The sequence below is a fragment of the Triticum urartu genome, chromosome 4, assembly GCF_003073215.2.
Source record: "Triticum urartu cultivar G1812 chromosome 4, Tu2.1, whole genome shotgun sequence".
Lineage (NCBI taxonomy): Eukaryota > Viridiplantae > Streptophyta > Magnoliopsida > Poales > Poaceae > Triticum > Triticum urartu.
The window spans coordinates 360,343,681-360,360,246 of NC_053025.1; the positions used below are offsets into that span (position 1 = coordinate 360,343,681).

General features: G+C 51.0%; 1 protein-coding gene across 1 annotated transcript; it reads left to right on the plus strand.

The window, feature by feature from the left end:
* Positions 1–2,827: 2,827 nt before the first annotated feature.
* Positions 2,828–14,625, plus strand: LOC125551679. The gene is made up of 3 exons (XM_048714960.1): positions 2,828–3,307; positions 13,459–13,566; positions 14,345–14,625. Exons 1-3 carry the CDS (start codon positions 2,924–2,926, stop codon positions 14,465–14,467), a joined length of 615 nt encoding a protein of 204 aa, XP_048570917.1. The 5' UTR covers positions 2,828–2,923; the 3' UTR covers positions 14,468–14,625.
* Positions 14,626–16,566: the final 1,941 nt, after the last annotated feature.

The window sequence follows — 16,566 nt, forward strand, 5'->3', positions numbered from 1 at the left end:
AACAAAAATTCAGAAAGATTATTATGATGCAACTGGTGCAGTTGATGAAGTGCAGTTACTGGCAATCAACTGCGTTACCTTGAGAGATAGGAAAGAAGTGGACAGAGCAGCCACATGCCCCTCCAGCCTGGTGTTCTTCTCGAGCATTGCCTCATACTTCTCCAGCACAACAGATCCAGTGTCAACTCCACATCAGGCACATGATTAACTCATCATGAAATGCAGCTAAAGTTGATCTGTATTCCTGTACAATGAGAACAAGAGCTGGGCAAAGGTTGGTTAAAATTCAGATGTACCTTGAGGAACAGAACCTCCTCCTCCAGCTTGCCATTCGCCCGTGCTGCGCTGGCATACTTATCCTGAAAACATATCCACAACAATGGCTTTAGCATGGTCAACAATGTGGAGAAAACAATTCAACCAGGAAGACATAATTTGAGTACTTAAAATTTAACTTGACAGCCATTTCTTAGAAGATAACTAATTAGACAAGTATGATGAATTTAAGCTGAGGAGTTGTCCCAATTAGTGTACCTCCAAGGATAGAACCTGCTTTTCCAGATTGCCATTGGCCTTCAGCCTACACTCATACTTGTCCTGCAAATAAGATCACCATGAGTTCAAGATTAGCTAAGGAAATACTCCATGGAATAAACAAAAAGAAAGTAAACTTGCAATTCTTACAACACTAGTGGAAAGAGATATCCATTCCGATGATTAAAACTACCTATGTCAAGTGTACTTTGCAGTATATCTACAGATTCATCAATGGAAATAAAAAGGTGCTTTGCCTAAACATTCACCTTAACCTTAGTGTAAAAAATGTGAGAAGCAAAGCTGAGAAAGGTTGGTGTGCAGGTGTCTCTACAATGCCTTCACAGAGGAGACAAATTGAGAGCTACAATTGTGTCATGCTTTGGAAAGGCAAACCTGCTCCTGCATTTTACAAATTTCAGATGCAGTACTGCAATGTAGTACTATGACACAACCAAAACCAAGACTTTCCACTTGGAAGCAACTCAAATGTCAAAATTTGTTTCTTTCTTTAACTGAAACTAAAAAAACAAGACTATCACAAAACCAAAACCAAAACAAAAGACTTGCCACTTCCAAACAAACTCAAATGCTTTCTTTAATTAAAACTCCAACACCAAAGTTTTCACATAAGAAGGAACCAGAAACATGCACACCCTGATGAAAACTGAAAAATGTGCATCACAATTCACAAGTAAGGGGGTGCGACACATTTAGGCATGCATGCATGTCCCATTTTCTCATAATTTTGGCAACAAATATACATGATGCAAAACAGAGAGATGTAATTTATTTATTTTGAGGGGTAGAGAGATGTAAATTTGATAGCAAACATGCATGATGAAAATTGCAATGGAAAGAGATGCATATCTGAGGAAAGATAACTACAATCACCTGATAAGTCTTGACAAATGTAGGCTTTGACTGCCTCAGATTTCACCTCATTGTTCATTGTGCCTTGATGTGCCTTCGCCGGCTGCTGCATGTGCCTTCATACACAAATTCAGAGCAACAGAACTCAGTGCAAACACAAAACTAGCACTGCTACTTACTGTATGCAAAAATGATAAAAATTTAGCTCAAGTAATCAAACGTAGCACAAATTACCATTGGTTTAATCAGCACAAGCACCTTCATACACAAATAGTACGGTATAACAAAATTCAGTGTTAACACAACAACACTAGCATTGTTAGTTTGCTACTTACTATGTGCAAGAATCTTAACAATATTAGTAACATTGGCAATTCAACACAAATGATCAACTTGAACACAAACATTTCTTTGTCACATGCAAGACTCAATGGAAGATTGAATCAGCATTGAGGAAGAAGAAGAAATTGCAAGAGAAGATGGCAGGAGAAGAGGGGGGGGGGGATGGGACCTTTTTACTCCGGCGAGCTCCTCCACCCGCATCTTTGCCTTGAGCGCGTAGCCGTCTGCGAAAACGGGATCTCCGCGCTTCCACCGTGGAGGCGGTACCCAGTACGGGTCGACACCGACCTCCCGGTGCAGGGCTGCAAGCTCGGTCGGTTCGAGCCAGTAATCCATGGTGCCGTCGGCATTGTGGTGGCGAGAGTCACGTACGTGGACGACGACGAGTGCACGATGGACGTCAGTCTCGAGCTCCCGCCCACGCCGCCATCGGCCTCCTCCACCAACGCCGCCTTCTCCGCCAAGCTCCCCGCTCCTCCCCAGCCCGGAATCGCCGGTCCAACCACCTTCGCAGCCGCCGACCACCAGCAGCAGCCTGAGGGACGCCGAACTCCAGGAGCCAGCAAAAGCCCCACTTCGTCGGCCTCGACCTGCAGCTCCGGCACACGGTGCAGGATGCATCGTCGCTACCATTTTCTTGCGTCATTTTTGCAAAAGACCCCCTGCTTTCCTACATATTTAGGTGGCTGAGACGACGTGACAGTCAGCGCTCACGTGGATCAACTTGACCACTGCCAAATCAGCACATACGTAGAGCAAATTATATTTTAGACCGTATGTGAGCCCCTAGAACAAGTTTAGGGATGATATTTCGGGTATTTTGAACTATGGGGGGCTAAACTGACCACCAACGCAAGTTTAAGGTCCTATAGTGATTTTTTTCTCAAAAGACAACTCATCGTTGGAGATGAGCCCGCACATCTCCGAGGTCCGACGAACCACGACAACCATACATTAGTCCGGCTTCCTTGCGTCCTCGGCTTTCATCACCAGCCGCATGAACCCTCCGCTAGATCCGCACCGTCCATCCGCCTAATTGCGTATCTCAGCACCGAACCGACGGTCAGAACCCTCGCCGAAGAGTCACCCTGTCGCGTCTAGTCGGACTTGTGCTTCCGCGACCTCGACGCAGCAGGGATCACGCAGCCACGCAACCAACTGAAGCTAGCAAACTATGCCCATGGAACTGGCCGTGATCCACCTCGTGCGCCCAGCCCTCACACCGTCGCCTTCGCTGCGGCCGCGTGGACGGCGCATGCTGCGCCTACGCGTGAGGTGCCGTATCGACGGGGATGAGGTGGGTGGAGCCCGGGGGAGCGAGGAGGACGCGCCCGAGTCGCTGTTTGCAAAGGAGCTGAGGCGGCGGGGTATGGCGGCGGGGTCCGTCCCTTCCGGGGAGAAGTCGGGGGCAGCCGCGGAGGCGGAGGAAGGCGGCCAAGGGGGAGAGGCGGGGAGGAAGCGCGGGGTCGGTGCGGCGGCGGCGGAGTTCGAGATGGCTGCGGCCGGGCCGGACGGGCAGAGAGAGCGGTCCATGGCGCTCAACAGCGAAGGCCTTGAGGTCTCTGACCTTGTTCCTCCCTGGTTAAATCTTAGCTTTCATTCCCGAATTTGGTGATTAATACATTCGTAGTACTCCCTCCGTTCCGAATTACTCGTCGCAGAAATGGATGTATTTAGATGTATTTTAGTTCTAAATACATCCATTTCTGAGACGAGTAATTTGGAACGGAGGGAGTATTTGCTTAATAATATCAACCAACGTACAGAGCTGTCAAAAGAAAATCAGTCAACGTAGAAATGATTGGGTTGTAGAGTACACCACGAACAGAGCCACGGACAGAGTACACCACGAACCGCACTGGTAGATAACCTGCATAATAGAGGAAATTTTATCATAAAAAACCATATCACTTCACCGTTCATGTTCCATGTGTTGTAATAGAGGCTAGGGAGCAATAGATAGTAGCCATGGGCCATGGCAGAGCAGAAGCACAAAAGAGGAGAAGAAGCACAAAAGAGGAGAAGAAGGGAGATCGAGCAAATTAATAGGTAATGCAATAGATCATATCACAAAATCAACATCACAGGCTCACAGCAATAGCACTTGAACGGACTAGACCAGAGGGAAGGGATCAATCACCTAAGAGGGAAGAGAGAAAAAGGGGAGTTGGAGCTGACCAGCAGCGCACGTCAGAAGAGGCGAGACGAGGAGGTCGGCGGCATGTGGCGAGTCGAGGAGTAGCTTGTGGTGCCGGGGTGCAACGGGAGGAGGAGGTCCGGGGGGCGCAAGGTCAGGGTCAACGGTGTGAGATGAGCTTCAGAGTCGCCGCCTCGACATCCTATCATGTGAGGAGCCCATCAGAGATGTATGTGCGTTTTACTCATCAAAATCTAGCCTGTGCCACCCTTTCCTATATCTTTCCTGCTGCGATTATGGCCAACGGACCTCTCTTTTCCCTCTACGATTTTGGTCTGTTCGCTCTTCGCCCGACAACGGTTACGTCTGCGTAGCGCTGCTGATGCACGCTTAGTCGAGCATAGATTGGAAAAGCGCTTTGCCTGGTTGGGCTCACCACATAAACACGATGCGTTCTCCCATCACTTCACGCGTGGATGTGATTAGGAGCTCACAAAAGGCACACCTTTTTGAACTTTGACCATAATAAAACAAACACTCCCACCTTTGTAAGTGCATTAAACTTGTGAGCTATACCATCGAGCCAGTGACTATACATGTTGGCAACCTTGCGAGGAGGATACAAGTTGGACGCATGATTGACCATGTAGAGCGCGCAAAAGTGCATTGAAAGAAAACATGCTTAATTGTCTCGTCATGATGAAAAAAATAACACTTCTTACTTCCCTGCAAATTGTGGCGAGCAGATTGTCATTTGTTAGAACCGTACCCCGACAAAGATACCCCATATTATCTTTTTATCTTTTAGTGGTATCTTTGAGTTGTAGATTTTTTTGTCCTCTAGATGCTTTGTTCTCTGCAGATGGTAAAACTGTGATGTAGGACAAAGGCCTAGGTTTGTCCCAATCTTCACAATTTGAAGGTGGCAAGGAGCAAAACACAAAGAACACAAGAAACTCAAGAAGAAGAATAATACTAATGAACAAGTTTCACATTACACATGTCCTCTCAAAGCATCCAAAGTATGAGACAAATCAAGATCCTCAACCAACAAAGGGAACAAGGAAACAAGGTAAAGTTCTTCCCAAATCTCTAAGAGAAGAGGGGTCTTGAGAGGTAGATCTTCTCCAATCCAAATGATATGGAGGTCTTGATTAACCACAAGGGTTCTTCTCCTTGTGGACGCCTTGATCTCCAAAGGAGAGGATAGATGAGCAATGCCCTCTCAAGTTTTATCTAAATGCTTTGCTAACTGTAATTTGAGTCCAAGGTATCTTTATATAGCTAAGGGACGAAAGTGGGTAGGTAAGAGAGGGGATACATGGCCTATTGGCTAGATCTGCACGCATGCAAGGGTCGGACAGTTCGGGAAACGAGCCGAATAGTCTGGGTTCACACTGTCCAGTCTGGGAAGCAAGCTGGACAGTCCGTTTGCTGACGCAAGTGCGGCTCCGGGTTGGCACAGGCTTCAGGCACCAGTCAATCTTTAAGGGCAGGATAACGAAACGCCAGACTACATGTATTTAGCTTCTAATGTCTTCGGGACTCATGCTGGACAGTCCGGCTTCCTGGCTGGACTATCCGGCCGTTGTAGCTCAACAACATTTCTCCTTGTTCCTTCTCTTTGCTTGGCCTTCTACCCTCACTTCTTCATGGATGAATCCTTAGTTATTTGAGTATGCATAGGGTGTCGGATTGAGGTTGTCTCAAATGAATGCATAGAAAGTTCGAAGAGGAGTGAATTCACCTTGGTTTGGCATGTGCATGGGCTCTAGTCTTTGGTCCAATTGGCACTTGTGGGATTGGTGTAGGATCCATGGTGATATCCATGTGCTGCTCTGCACCATATCCCCCCCCCCCTCCTTGGGGAAGATCCGTCCTCGGATCGAAAACCTCATCGCCATGGAATGGAGCCAAGTCGGCGGCATTGAAGGTGTTGCTCATCGAGTACTTGTCAAGTGGGATGTCTATCTTGTAAGCGTTGTTGTTTATCCTTTCTAGGACTTTGAAGGGATCGTCGGCTCGAGGTAGCAACTTGGATTTGCGCTCGTTCGGAAAGCGGTCTTTGCGAAGATGTAGCCAAACAAGATCTCTGGGTTGGAACACCATTCGCTTCTTGGTGATGCTGATCTTGGTGGCATGCTTGTGGACTTGATGCTCAGTGGTGGTCCTTATATCTTCATGCACCTTTTCATGAACTCAACTCGGTCGCTTGCCTCCATACTGGCACGCTCTTGTAGAGGAAGCGAAAGTATGTCCCATAGCGACAAGGGGTTGAAGCCATAGACAACCTCCAATGGCGACTTCAACGCTGTTGTGTGCCTTGCACGGTTGTAGGTGAACTTGGTGATGGGCACACAGCCTTGCCACTCCTTAAGGTTCTTGATGAGTACGGGAAGGACGGTGGAGAGTGTGCGGTTGACCACCTCTGTTTGGCCATCGGTTTGAGGATGATATGCTGAGGAGAACAATAGCTTGATTCCTAGCTTGGCGCATACTGTCTTCCAAAAGTACCTCAAGAATTTGATATCACGGTTGGAGACAATTGTCTTGGGCACTCATCTAAACGCAATATATCCCTACATAATGTGTGAAGCATCGTTGCTCTTGTTAATGGAATAAAATGTGCCATCTTTGAGAATCTATCAATAACCACAAAAAATCAAGTCCTTTCATTTCTAGTTCTAGGCAAGCCAAGTACGAAATCCATGTTATGTCCTCCTAAGGTGCATATGGAATTGGTAATGACATGTAAAGACCATGAGATTGAGCTTTGGACTTAGTTTTGCGACATGTAGTGCATAGGCTAACGACACGTCCAGGGACAGAGCCGGGATTTGAGCATAGGGGGGTCCAGATCCGAAGGCGAAGCCGGGACTTCAATATGGTGGGCCAAGTCAAGTTGATAAAAAACACAATTTTAAAACATGGTTGCATTTACATAATAATTTGCCGTTTTGACCCTATAAAAATTGATAAGAGTAACTATCATAATAATTTAATAATTTCCCACTTCGCCGCTATAAAAACATGGTTACATTTTTATTTGTTTAGATCCGACTCTCCATTGCCAATAAGATAAAAATACTACTAACTTTATCGGAAAAACTTAGCTGCTAATTCTCTTTTTCATGTAGAGTATCATGCAATCCCCAAGCAAAGTCATGTCCGGTTAGGCGATGCTTAAAAAGAATTAATCATTAAGGTGCTTGACAACACTCTTCTGGTACTGGATAATCTCGTGGATGCCCAAGACACCATGAATGTTGCGGGCCCATGTGTTGCCATTGAGGCCTTCGGCCACCGTTCTGACCTTGCGCTGACATTTGGGGATGCAGTTGTAGAGCAAAGGCATGAGCTCGCCAACTGAGCGCCCATTGAGCCAGCGATCCTCCCAGAATAGGTTGTTCAGGCCGTTTCCGATGGTCATGTAGGTGGAAGCAGAGAACAGTGTGCGCCGTTGTTGGAGAATTGGAGGTCCAACCCCTGCAGGCGCGTCCTGTGTCCGTTCGCGAGAACCATAGGCACCACAATCTAAGCGTGAGACCGACGCGCTCGAGGTCGCGAACTCCAAGGCTGCCAAGCTCGAGGGGGCGGCAGACATGGCGCCAGTTGACATGGCGGTGCCCTCCATAGGTAGCGGTTCGCCCGACCCATAGGAAACCTCTCTGTATCTTCTCGAGTTGCTGCAAGGTTTTATTCAAGGGGGGGGGGGGCAAACGCAAGCAGTTGGTGCACCGGGATGGCGTAGAGGATAGACTTAATGAGGGCCAGCCTGCCGGCTCTGTCATGAGCCATGCTTTCCAGGTTGGCAAGCAGCCAGCGACCTTGTCGACAAGGGGCTGTAGCTGCCCGGCGGAGGGGTGACGCGTCGTCAAGGGGATGTGGGGGTAGGTGACCGGGAGCTCGGCGATCGGACATCCTAAGCTGATGATCATCTCGGAGGCAGTCTGGTCCCATGCAGAACCGTGGCCGAGCTCTTGGCGTAGTTCACCTTCAGGCCAGATACCGCCAAACAGGGCAAGGTGCGGTCACGTCGCTCTCCATGGCATGGCAAAAGAGCATGACGTCGTCGGCGTATAGAGATATAGCCGGTATCGGTCTCCGCGGATGCAGCGGCCGGAGGATGCCCGTTTCATGGGCGCGCCACATCAGCCGACCGAGAGTGTCGATCGCGAGCACGAACAACTGCGGGGACAAGGAGTCAGCCTGCCGCAACCCTCCCTTATGCCATATCGGTGGGCCTGGTACACCGTTCATCAGGACACATGTGCTAGCCGAGGACAGGAGGATGGTGATCCACTCGAGGAAGCGATTCCCGAACACATATTGGCGCAAGACCTCAAAGAGGAACGACCAGGAGATGGAGTCGAATGCGCGCGTGAGGTCGAGCTTAAGCATCACCCTAGGGGCCCCTAGTTGGCTCAACAGTTTGAGCGATTGCCTGACGAGCACGAAGTTGTCATGAGGCTCTGTTTGATGATGAACGTGTTCTGATTGCGGCTGACAAGGCGGTCAAGCTTTGGAGCGTGCCGAAGTGAGAGGGCCTTGGCGAATACCTTGGCCACGAGATGAATGAGGCATATTGGGCGGTAGTCGCGCAACTCCTGGGCATCGGTGCGCTTAGGCAACGACGTGAGGAGGGCTTGGTTGAGCTTGCAGAAGCCACGACCACGCAGCTCGAAAAGCTGTTGGAACACATCCATGAAGTCCTGCTTGACGATGCTCCAGCACGCGCGGAGGAATTAGGCAGTATAGCCGTCGGGCCTTGGAACCTTGCGCGCAGGAAGGCGCTTCACGGCTTCCCAGGTCTCCGCCGGGCAGAAGGGCGCATCGAGGTTGGAGAGATCGCTCCCCTTGATAAGTTGCGATAGGTCCAACGTGTGATCGCGCTCGGCAATAGTACCAATCAGTGCGTCATAGTGCCGGAATGCAACCTCGGCCATATCATCATGATCTGTGAGCATCGTGCCATTTGCGGAGAGGCTGAAGACACGGTTTTTCTGTTGTCGAAAGGAGCATTGCCTGTGGAAGAAGGCAGTGCTGGCATCACCCTCTTTGAGGTTGGCAATGCGGGCACGCTGTCTAGCGATCGTCCGTTCCAGGGACGCAAGCCCGAGGTACAAAACCTTCAGTTGTTTGCGCAGCCAGTCCTCCGAGGGCGTGAGGACGTGGTCCTCCTAGGCCTTGTCGAAACACGCAATGAGCTCTCTAGCAATGGCCAGCTTGGTCTTTACGTTGCCAACCGCTCTGGCGCTCCAACTCGTGAAGCTACACGCGGTGGTTTGGAGATGCAGCATTAGGCAGCGGAAGGGGTCGGTGTCGTGAATGGAGCCCCATGCCGCGGCCACCGTGTCGTGGAATCCATCCAAACGCAGCCAATGGTCCTTGAAGTGGAACCTGCGGTGCATCATGGGCGCGGGGGCGCAATCCAGCAGCAAGGGGCAATGATCTGACACGACGGACGCAAGGCACCTCAGGTGGCATTCGCCGTGCCCATCCTCCTGGTCCGAGGTGCACAGCACACGATTGAGGTGCACCTGGGTCGGTGGTGATTGCTCGTTCGACCACGTGTATCTTCGCCCGTTGTGGTATACCTCCTTGAGCGCGAGATCGTTGACTAGGCGGCGGAATTTGCCCATCATGCGCCTATTGAGGTTGCCCGTGTTCTTGTCCTTGGAGCGGAGGATGAGGTTGAAGTCATCGCAAAGCATCCACGGTCCAGGGTAGTCTGCTCTGATCTCGCGTAGCTCCTCTAGGAAGGCGACCTTGGTCACATCATCCTGGGGTCAGTATACAACCGTGATCCACCACGGCGTGCCGGCGGCCGTGGCGACACAGGTAGAGATCGCGTTGGTGGTGAACAAAGGGGCCGTGATAGTCATGGCCCTGCTTTTCCACGCAAGGAGAATGCCGCCACACGTATGTGTAATCGTCAAACTCCGAACCAAGCGTGTCAAGAACAACGGACGAGTGGATCAACTCCATCTTTGTTTCTTGCAAGCATACAATGGAGGCGTCGGTTGTGTCAAGCAGCCTGCGAATAGCGTGGAGCCGCGCACGTGCGTTGTGACCTCGCACATTCCATACCACGATCTTGAGGCCGTGATCCATAGAGATTGGATCGACAGGAGCGGGTGTCTAGGGGGGCCTAAGTCTCGAACGCAATACCGACACGCGCCGGGGTAGTCGGTTGCACCGCAAGGCAAGCTGGGATCTCATGATTGACCAGCGCAGCGATGGCCGTAAGCACCGACAACGGGATGGGCGCCGCGAACAGATCGTCGTATGCCTTCATCCCCGCGGCCGAGATCTTCTGATTGGTCCTGACAATTCCAAGTGTGCGAAGGACCTACACTTGCGCGCGTCTTTCGACGGCGGGAGGAGCAGCGGTCGTGGGCGTAGCGGCAGCTGAGCGGCCACGACGAGGGGTGAAATCAAGAGGGCGACGGGACCTCTTCTCGGGCGCCGGCAGAGCAGCGTTGAGCTCCTTGGTGGCAGCGGGTAGAAAGTCCCCTAGCGTGCATGAGCGAGCGGCAGGTGCATGTCCGCGGGATCGGCGCATGATTATTGGTGGGGAAGTGAAGCGTCCTGGCCCAGACCCATGCATACTCTGACGTGCCTTCTCGGGGTTAGTGGAGAGAGCCGCAGCGGGCCCGGGCGAGACCGGGGCCACGGGATTCTGCATGGGCGTCTGCGGGTCCCGCTAGTCCGGGGATGGCGGTAGCAATCTGTCCAAGGGTGGGGTCACCAATGCGCGGGCGGGAGAAGTGGCGCGAAGCTCGTGCACCGCGCTGTCCGTCCCAGCGCGCACGGACGGGGGCGAGGACTGGTGAGCGCATGGGGTTGGCTCCACCTCGGGATCGGTTGTGGGGGAAACACCACTTTGTCCCGACAAGGTGGGTGTCAGCTCTGGCATGACCTGCTGCGAGTTTGGAACCTCGCTGAGCATGACCAGGTCCCGACAGGCCGAAGGATCAGGTGAGGCAATTGGCGGCCCCGCTCGATCGTCCTCAGGCTCGTGGGTGGCCGTCGGATTCAAAATTCTGAACGGATTCAACGTTGCCGTAGCCACTAGCATGCCGCCAGCTATCCCTATCAAGCCTGGCTACGGGCCCTTAGGGGCGGCGTCAGTACTGCATGTCTGTCCCACGGGTAAAGTAGGCATATCTTTCCTTTTACCCTTTCCTTTTTTGGCACGGTGATGACGGCGGTCGGCTCCATGCTGACCGGGCCACGGTAGCATACGGTTCCGTGGCTGGACGGTCGTACCCGTCGTCGCGCCGGGTGGAACGGGCCACCCTGTCGCCATGGCCACACCATCCGCGCACGAGGTTTGGTCTCCGGCACGCCAGCCGAGGCTGTCCATCGCCATGCCATCGGCACGACTGGTGGGCTGCGACTCCATACATCCGCACTTGCGGCCGCGGCGGCGCGCGCGTCCATGGCCTGGCCCGTCATCGTTGCTGTTGCCGGCGCCCTTGTCCCGGTCTGGGCCTGGACCTGTCGGTGTGCTAGGATGTGCAGTTCTGATCATCTCAGCGCGGACGATGGCGATGGAGATGGGGAAGGTTAGCATTCTGATGAACGGCGTGTCGGTGCTAAGGTGCGCGGGGATTTGCTCGACAACCTCCAGAATGGCGGCGCGACGAATGCCGGCAGGGTCATGCGTGCGCCCAGACAGACGGAAAGTGGTGAGGTCGGCACGGGAACGAGTCTGGGATGGAGGTGCTCGATCCAACAGCTTCTCCCAAGGGTGTGCTCGGCAGTGGAGAGGTGCCAGGCTTGAGCAGGAATGCCGCGGAGTTCAAGCTCGACGCGGTACTCGAACTCGTCGGAGCCTGCGTGGGCAAGCTTGCTCCATGGGCGCATCGAGAGGGAGAAGCGGGGCGAGCGGATGAAGTGCTTGCCGGCTAGGCGGTCCATTGTAGCCTGCGAGCCGAAGAGGAGACCAGCCCGAAGGAGTCGTAGAGCGCTGCGGCGACCTTGTTGGTGGAGACGTGCGGGCGATTGCCAGTGACAGAGCCACTAGCGCTTGAGCCAGGACCTGTTCCGCCTCCTCCATCTCTACGGTGTGCGGCATGATGACGCGCTCCGGCTCGGGTGGGCGGACATCAGGCAACGACGCGGCCAGAGTTGCTTGGGGAGGCGGGGGCAAGGAGGCTCGACGACAACCAGTCTGGAGTTGCCAGGCGAAGCGCGGGGGCCGCGCTCCTCATCTTGGCTATGGGCGTCACAAGAGCGGGAGTCATGGCCGGAGGTCAGGCAGCGGCGGCATCTGATGTCGTTGGTGCAGTCCCTCGCGCGGTGGCGGGGGTCCAGGCACCGAAAGCAGGGCCCAGCCAGCTCTTCAGGGGATGGGCGGCGCGGAGGGGCACTGGGCGCATCGTCCTGGCGCGGGCGGCGACGGTGGTTCCTGCGCCCTGGTTGCTGGAACCCATCCGCATCGACCGCGTTGGTGCCGGGGACGCGGTGCACCTCGGAGCGGGGATCGTGGCGGCTCCTGGCAGGCTATCTGGGTGGCATCGCCGCGTGGCCAGGGGCAGGGGGCGCCGGCGACGCAGGGAAGGCCCCGAGGCGGCACGGGACCTCACAGTAGAAGCGCGCAGAGGACTCGCTCCCCGAGTTGAGCCAGTGGTCGCCGTAGGGCACGCGCTCGTCGGAGAGGGTCACTCCGTGGTCGGCAGGTCAGCGTTGGAGGACGCCATGGCAGGACAGGGAAGGGGCTGGGGGGAAGGGGTGGGAGGGGGGGGGGGCTACTGGTGGCGATTCGACGGCGGCGGGGCTGGAGGGCTAGGGGAGGGAGGGCTACCGGCAGGGGTTCGACGGCGGTGAGGCTGGGGGGCTACTCTGAGCTAGGAGGGAGGGGCGGGGCGGAGCGAGAGCGAGCCATTCTGACTACAGAACTGCCTATAAAATTATGAACACGCATAATCTATTTTGTGGGGTAGACACTGGAATCTTTTCCTTGCGAAAAATAGTCATGGTTCTTTTAACAATCATTGAGAAATCTACCTTGTATCAGCATAGCTCTTGTTTCTGTTGAGAAATAATGTCCATGATCTCAACAAAGTAATCTGTTATCTTTTCTCTTTGTTTGTTCTTGAGCATGGGTATAGGTCTACGATGTGTGGCACCGTGTGTCCTCGCTTACTGCAATACCTAGTGATTACTTGTCCATTTTCCTTTTTGGTTGAAATCATGCACCCCAGCTAGGCCATTTATGCAACATGTATTTCTTGGTCTATTACATGTCTCCCTTATTGTTTGATGCTCCATTTTACCTTTTCACCCTTCTTTTTGCTTGTTATGCACATTACTTGTTCCCCAACCAATGTCGACGGGCATCAGCATAGGCTTAGTTAAAGTAATTTTGCATGAATATTCTGAAATCTTTCATTGTCATATGTGATTCAAAATGTTTGATATAAATAATCGTCTGAAAGTTTGTATAGTAAACATTCATGTTTTGCTATTTCGTCGCCACTGATTGCTTATCAGTTTACACTGAGATGATAATGATACAATCACCAGGAAGCCTTACCTGTTATCATCTATTTATCTATTTTCAGGGTCTAGTACCACGGGCAAAGCTGTTATTATCACTTGGTGGTACTTTTTCCCTGGCATTTGGTCCTCTGATTATTGTCACGGTTTCTCTATTTGCTGGTCTTTATCTGGTAAGCTGTCTAATCTCTTTGTGTGCTTCATACCCGCTCATGTAGTCATTATGTATTTGGCCCCTGATTTACTTGTGTAGTATTGTAGCAATTCATCGACCCTATTATGACATGGCGTGCATATACGCTGTACAGTTTCAGTTAGTATCTGATCATAAGTTAATATAAATCAATTGAACACATTGAGATCATTATATGATTTTTGTTCAGCATGGTACAATTGGAATACAGAATACACACCTTATTATTTCCAATATGTGCTTTGCTCGTAATTTCCCTGTGTAGCGCTTCTGGCTTTTGACACTGAATGTTTATATTGTACTAGGAGAGTTGGACATGATCTGGTTATTTACATAACCCATTGAACATCTTAAGGTTTGATATGACATTATGAGCTTGTGCTCAACATGATAAATTTGGTGTGGTGGCCAGACATTGTCATCATCACACAGAGAAAAAGGAGGGGTACAACCAATGCAAATTAAACTAACCGAATCATAAATTGAGTGATCGCACAGCAGCCATGGGACGATGCACAAGCTTGTTGGGAACATTTTCTTCCCTAGATACTCGAACTATATAAGAAACGAAATAATAGCAGAAAGCATAAACAATCTGTAATTTCTGTTCTTTTCAGTGCTCTCTTGTCTCTTGTGCACGAAGGGAGATTTCTGTCTATGATTTTGACAACATTTTGAGTTGACCAAAAGTGTCCATCTTTGAAGTTTTACATGATGTAAGAAAGCTGACACTGCTTGTCCTGGATTTCTCATTGCAGTATTTTGGGCAAAGCTTTGTACATGACGGGAGCAAGAAACCAGTGGCGCCACCACCATACATTGATCCATATGAGCTACTGGAAGACGATATGATCTCCCGGCCCTCCCTTGATGTGTTCTGAATCTCCACGACACAAGGATAGTATTTGTAGATAGCTCAATAATTTTCTTGTTTTACTAGATATGTACCTGTAAATGCAATAGCTGTAGACTGTTATTATCTAAAACTTTACAATAAAATTTGCGAAAAATCTCGCGCCAAAATCCAGTTGTGGTGAAATCTTTCCCAACCTTTCTTTGTTCTATAACTCTCTCCTCTGCTGTCGGTAATGATATACCGAGAAATTCCAAATGAATGTCAAGCTGCCAGCTTCTCCAACTCAGTGGTCGGAGCCGGGTTGGACGTCTCAACTCTGCGGGGTTCAGGAGAGTTTTTCTTTTCTTTCGAGAATACCATCATGTCTAATTTTATTGATTTGGCAATGTCATTACATCGTTCACCAGGTCGTTTACAAGAAAATCAGGGGGTTCATCAACTCAGTTACAGGAAACATCATTATCATCTGCAAAGCAATATTGTGAGCAGCTCTATTGCCTTCCCTCGGGCAGTGTAAGACTTGCGATCATACCTGCCAAGATAAAACAATCAGCATAAACTGCAGTACCTTCGCTCAGTATTCTTTCCTGGCTGGAACACGCATTGATCACCTCCGAGCTGAGAAGGAGAGTTGGTAGTGCCCGTAGTGCAAATTTCTTGGAGTAGGGAAGCTGCTCATTCCGGGCTTCTGCAGGAGATGAAGTTGACTAAAATTAGGATGGAATGCCACCCCCCAAGTGACAGAAGAGCACACGGGTTCGAGCTGTCTCCTCCCACGAGCGAGCTCATTTCGGAGAAAATTACACGTTTCGTCTCTGACGCATTACCATTTAGTCCAGCTACTCGAGAAGCACTACAGTATGATCTCCATACATATGAATACGTAACACTTTACGGTCCTTTTACGTAACACTCTACTGTCCCTTGCTCTGCTGTGGCCGTGTGTCGCTGCTTTTTTGCATATAACCCCTCGCATTTTGTGTAAACAACCCATGCTCCCTTCCACGCAGACCCATTTGTCATCCACCCGCGCCGAGTAGTCAAATCGACATGCTTATTGAGTAAGCTAGCTCCTCCCTCATAGCTTGACGTTTGTGTTTGGAAAAGCGCCGGAGTGTTTGCTTGACCGGTTTATATCCCTTCAATATATTGAGACTGTGTTCATCCAACTCGCATGGGATTCCTGGCATATCAGAAGGGTGCCCGGCGAATATATCCCAATTCTCGCGCAGGAACTCTCGTAACGTGACGTCAACCGTTGGGTCTAGTTGTGCTCCAATAGATGCTGTCTTCTCGGGGTCCGTTGGATGGACTTGGAATTTGACTATTTCTTCTGCCGGTTTGAAGAAGGTGGATTTGGGTCGTTTGTCTAGGATCACATCGTCTTTGTCCACCGTGGAGCGCAGTGCGGTTAATTCTTCGGCCGCGAGGGCTTCAGATAATGTCTCGAGAGCCAGAGATGCGGTTTTATTTTTGATGCGGAGTGCTATGTCCGGATCACTAGCGAGAGTGATTATGCCACTGGGCCCGGGCATCTTAAACTTCATGTATCCGTAATGAGGTATGGCTTGGAAGCGTGTAAATGCATCTCGCCCTAAGAGGGCGTGACATCCGCTGTTGAAAGGGGCCACTTGGAAGGTTATCTCTTCGGACCGATAATTCTTCGGCGTGCCAAATACCACATCAAGCGTGATTTTTCCCGCACACCGTGCGTCCCGACTGGGAATGATTCCTTGGAAGGTCGTGTTGCTTTGCTCGATGCGGCTCCTGTCTATTTCCATTTTTTGTAGTGTATCCTCATAGATGAGGTTTAGTCCGCCGCCGTCGTCCATGACAACCTTGATGAGCCAAAAGCCGTCCACGATTGGGCTGAGGACCAAGGTGGCTGGTGCTTGAACTGTCATGTATTTTGGCTCGTCGCCGGCATTAAAGGTAATAGCCGTGTCGTTCGAAGGGTTTATTGTTGCGATTTGGCAGATTTCGGCGAGTTCACGGAGTGCCTTTTTGCGCCTATTGTTTGAGGCGAATGTCTCGAAGACCGTCAATACTTTGAGGTCGTCGTCTTCTAGGGGGTGTTGTTCTGGGGTATTCCTGGTGAGGATATCCTCACCGCTCTTGGCCACT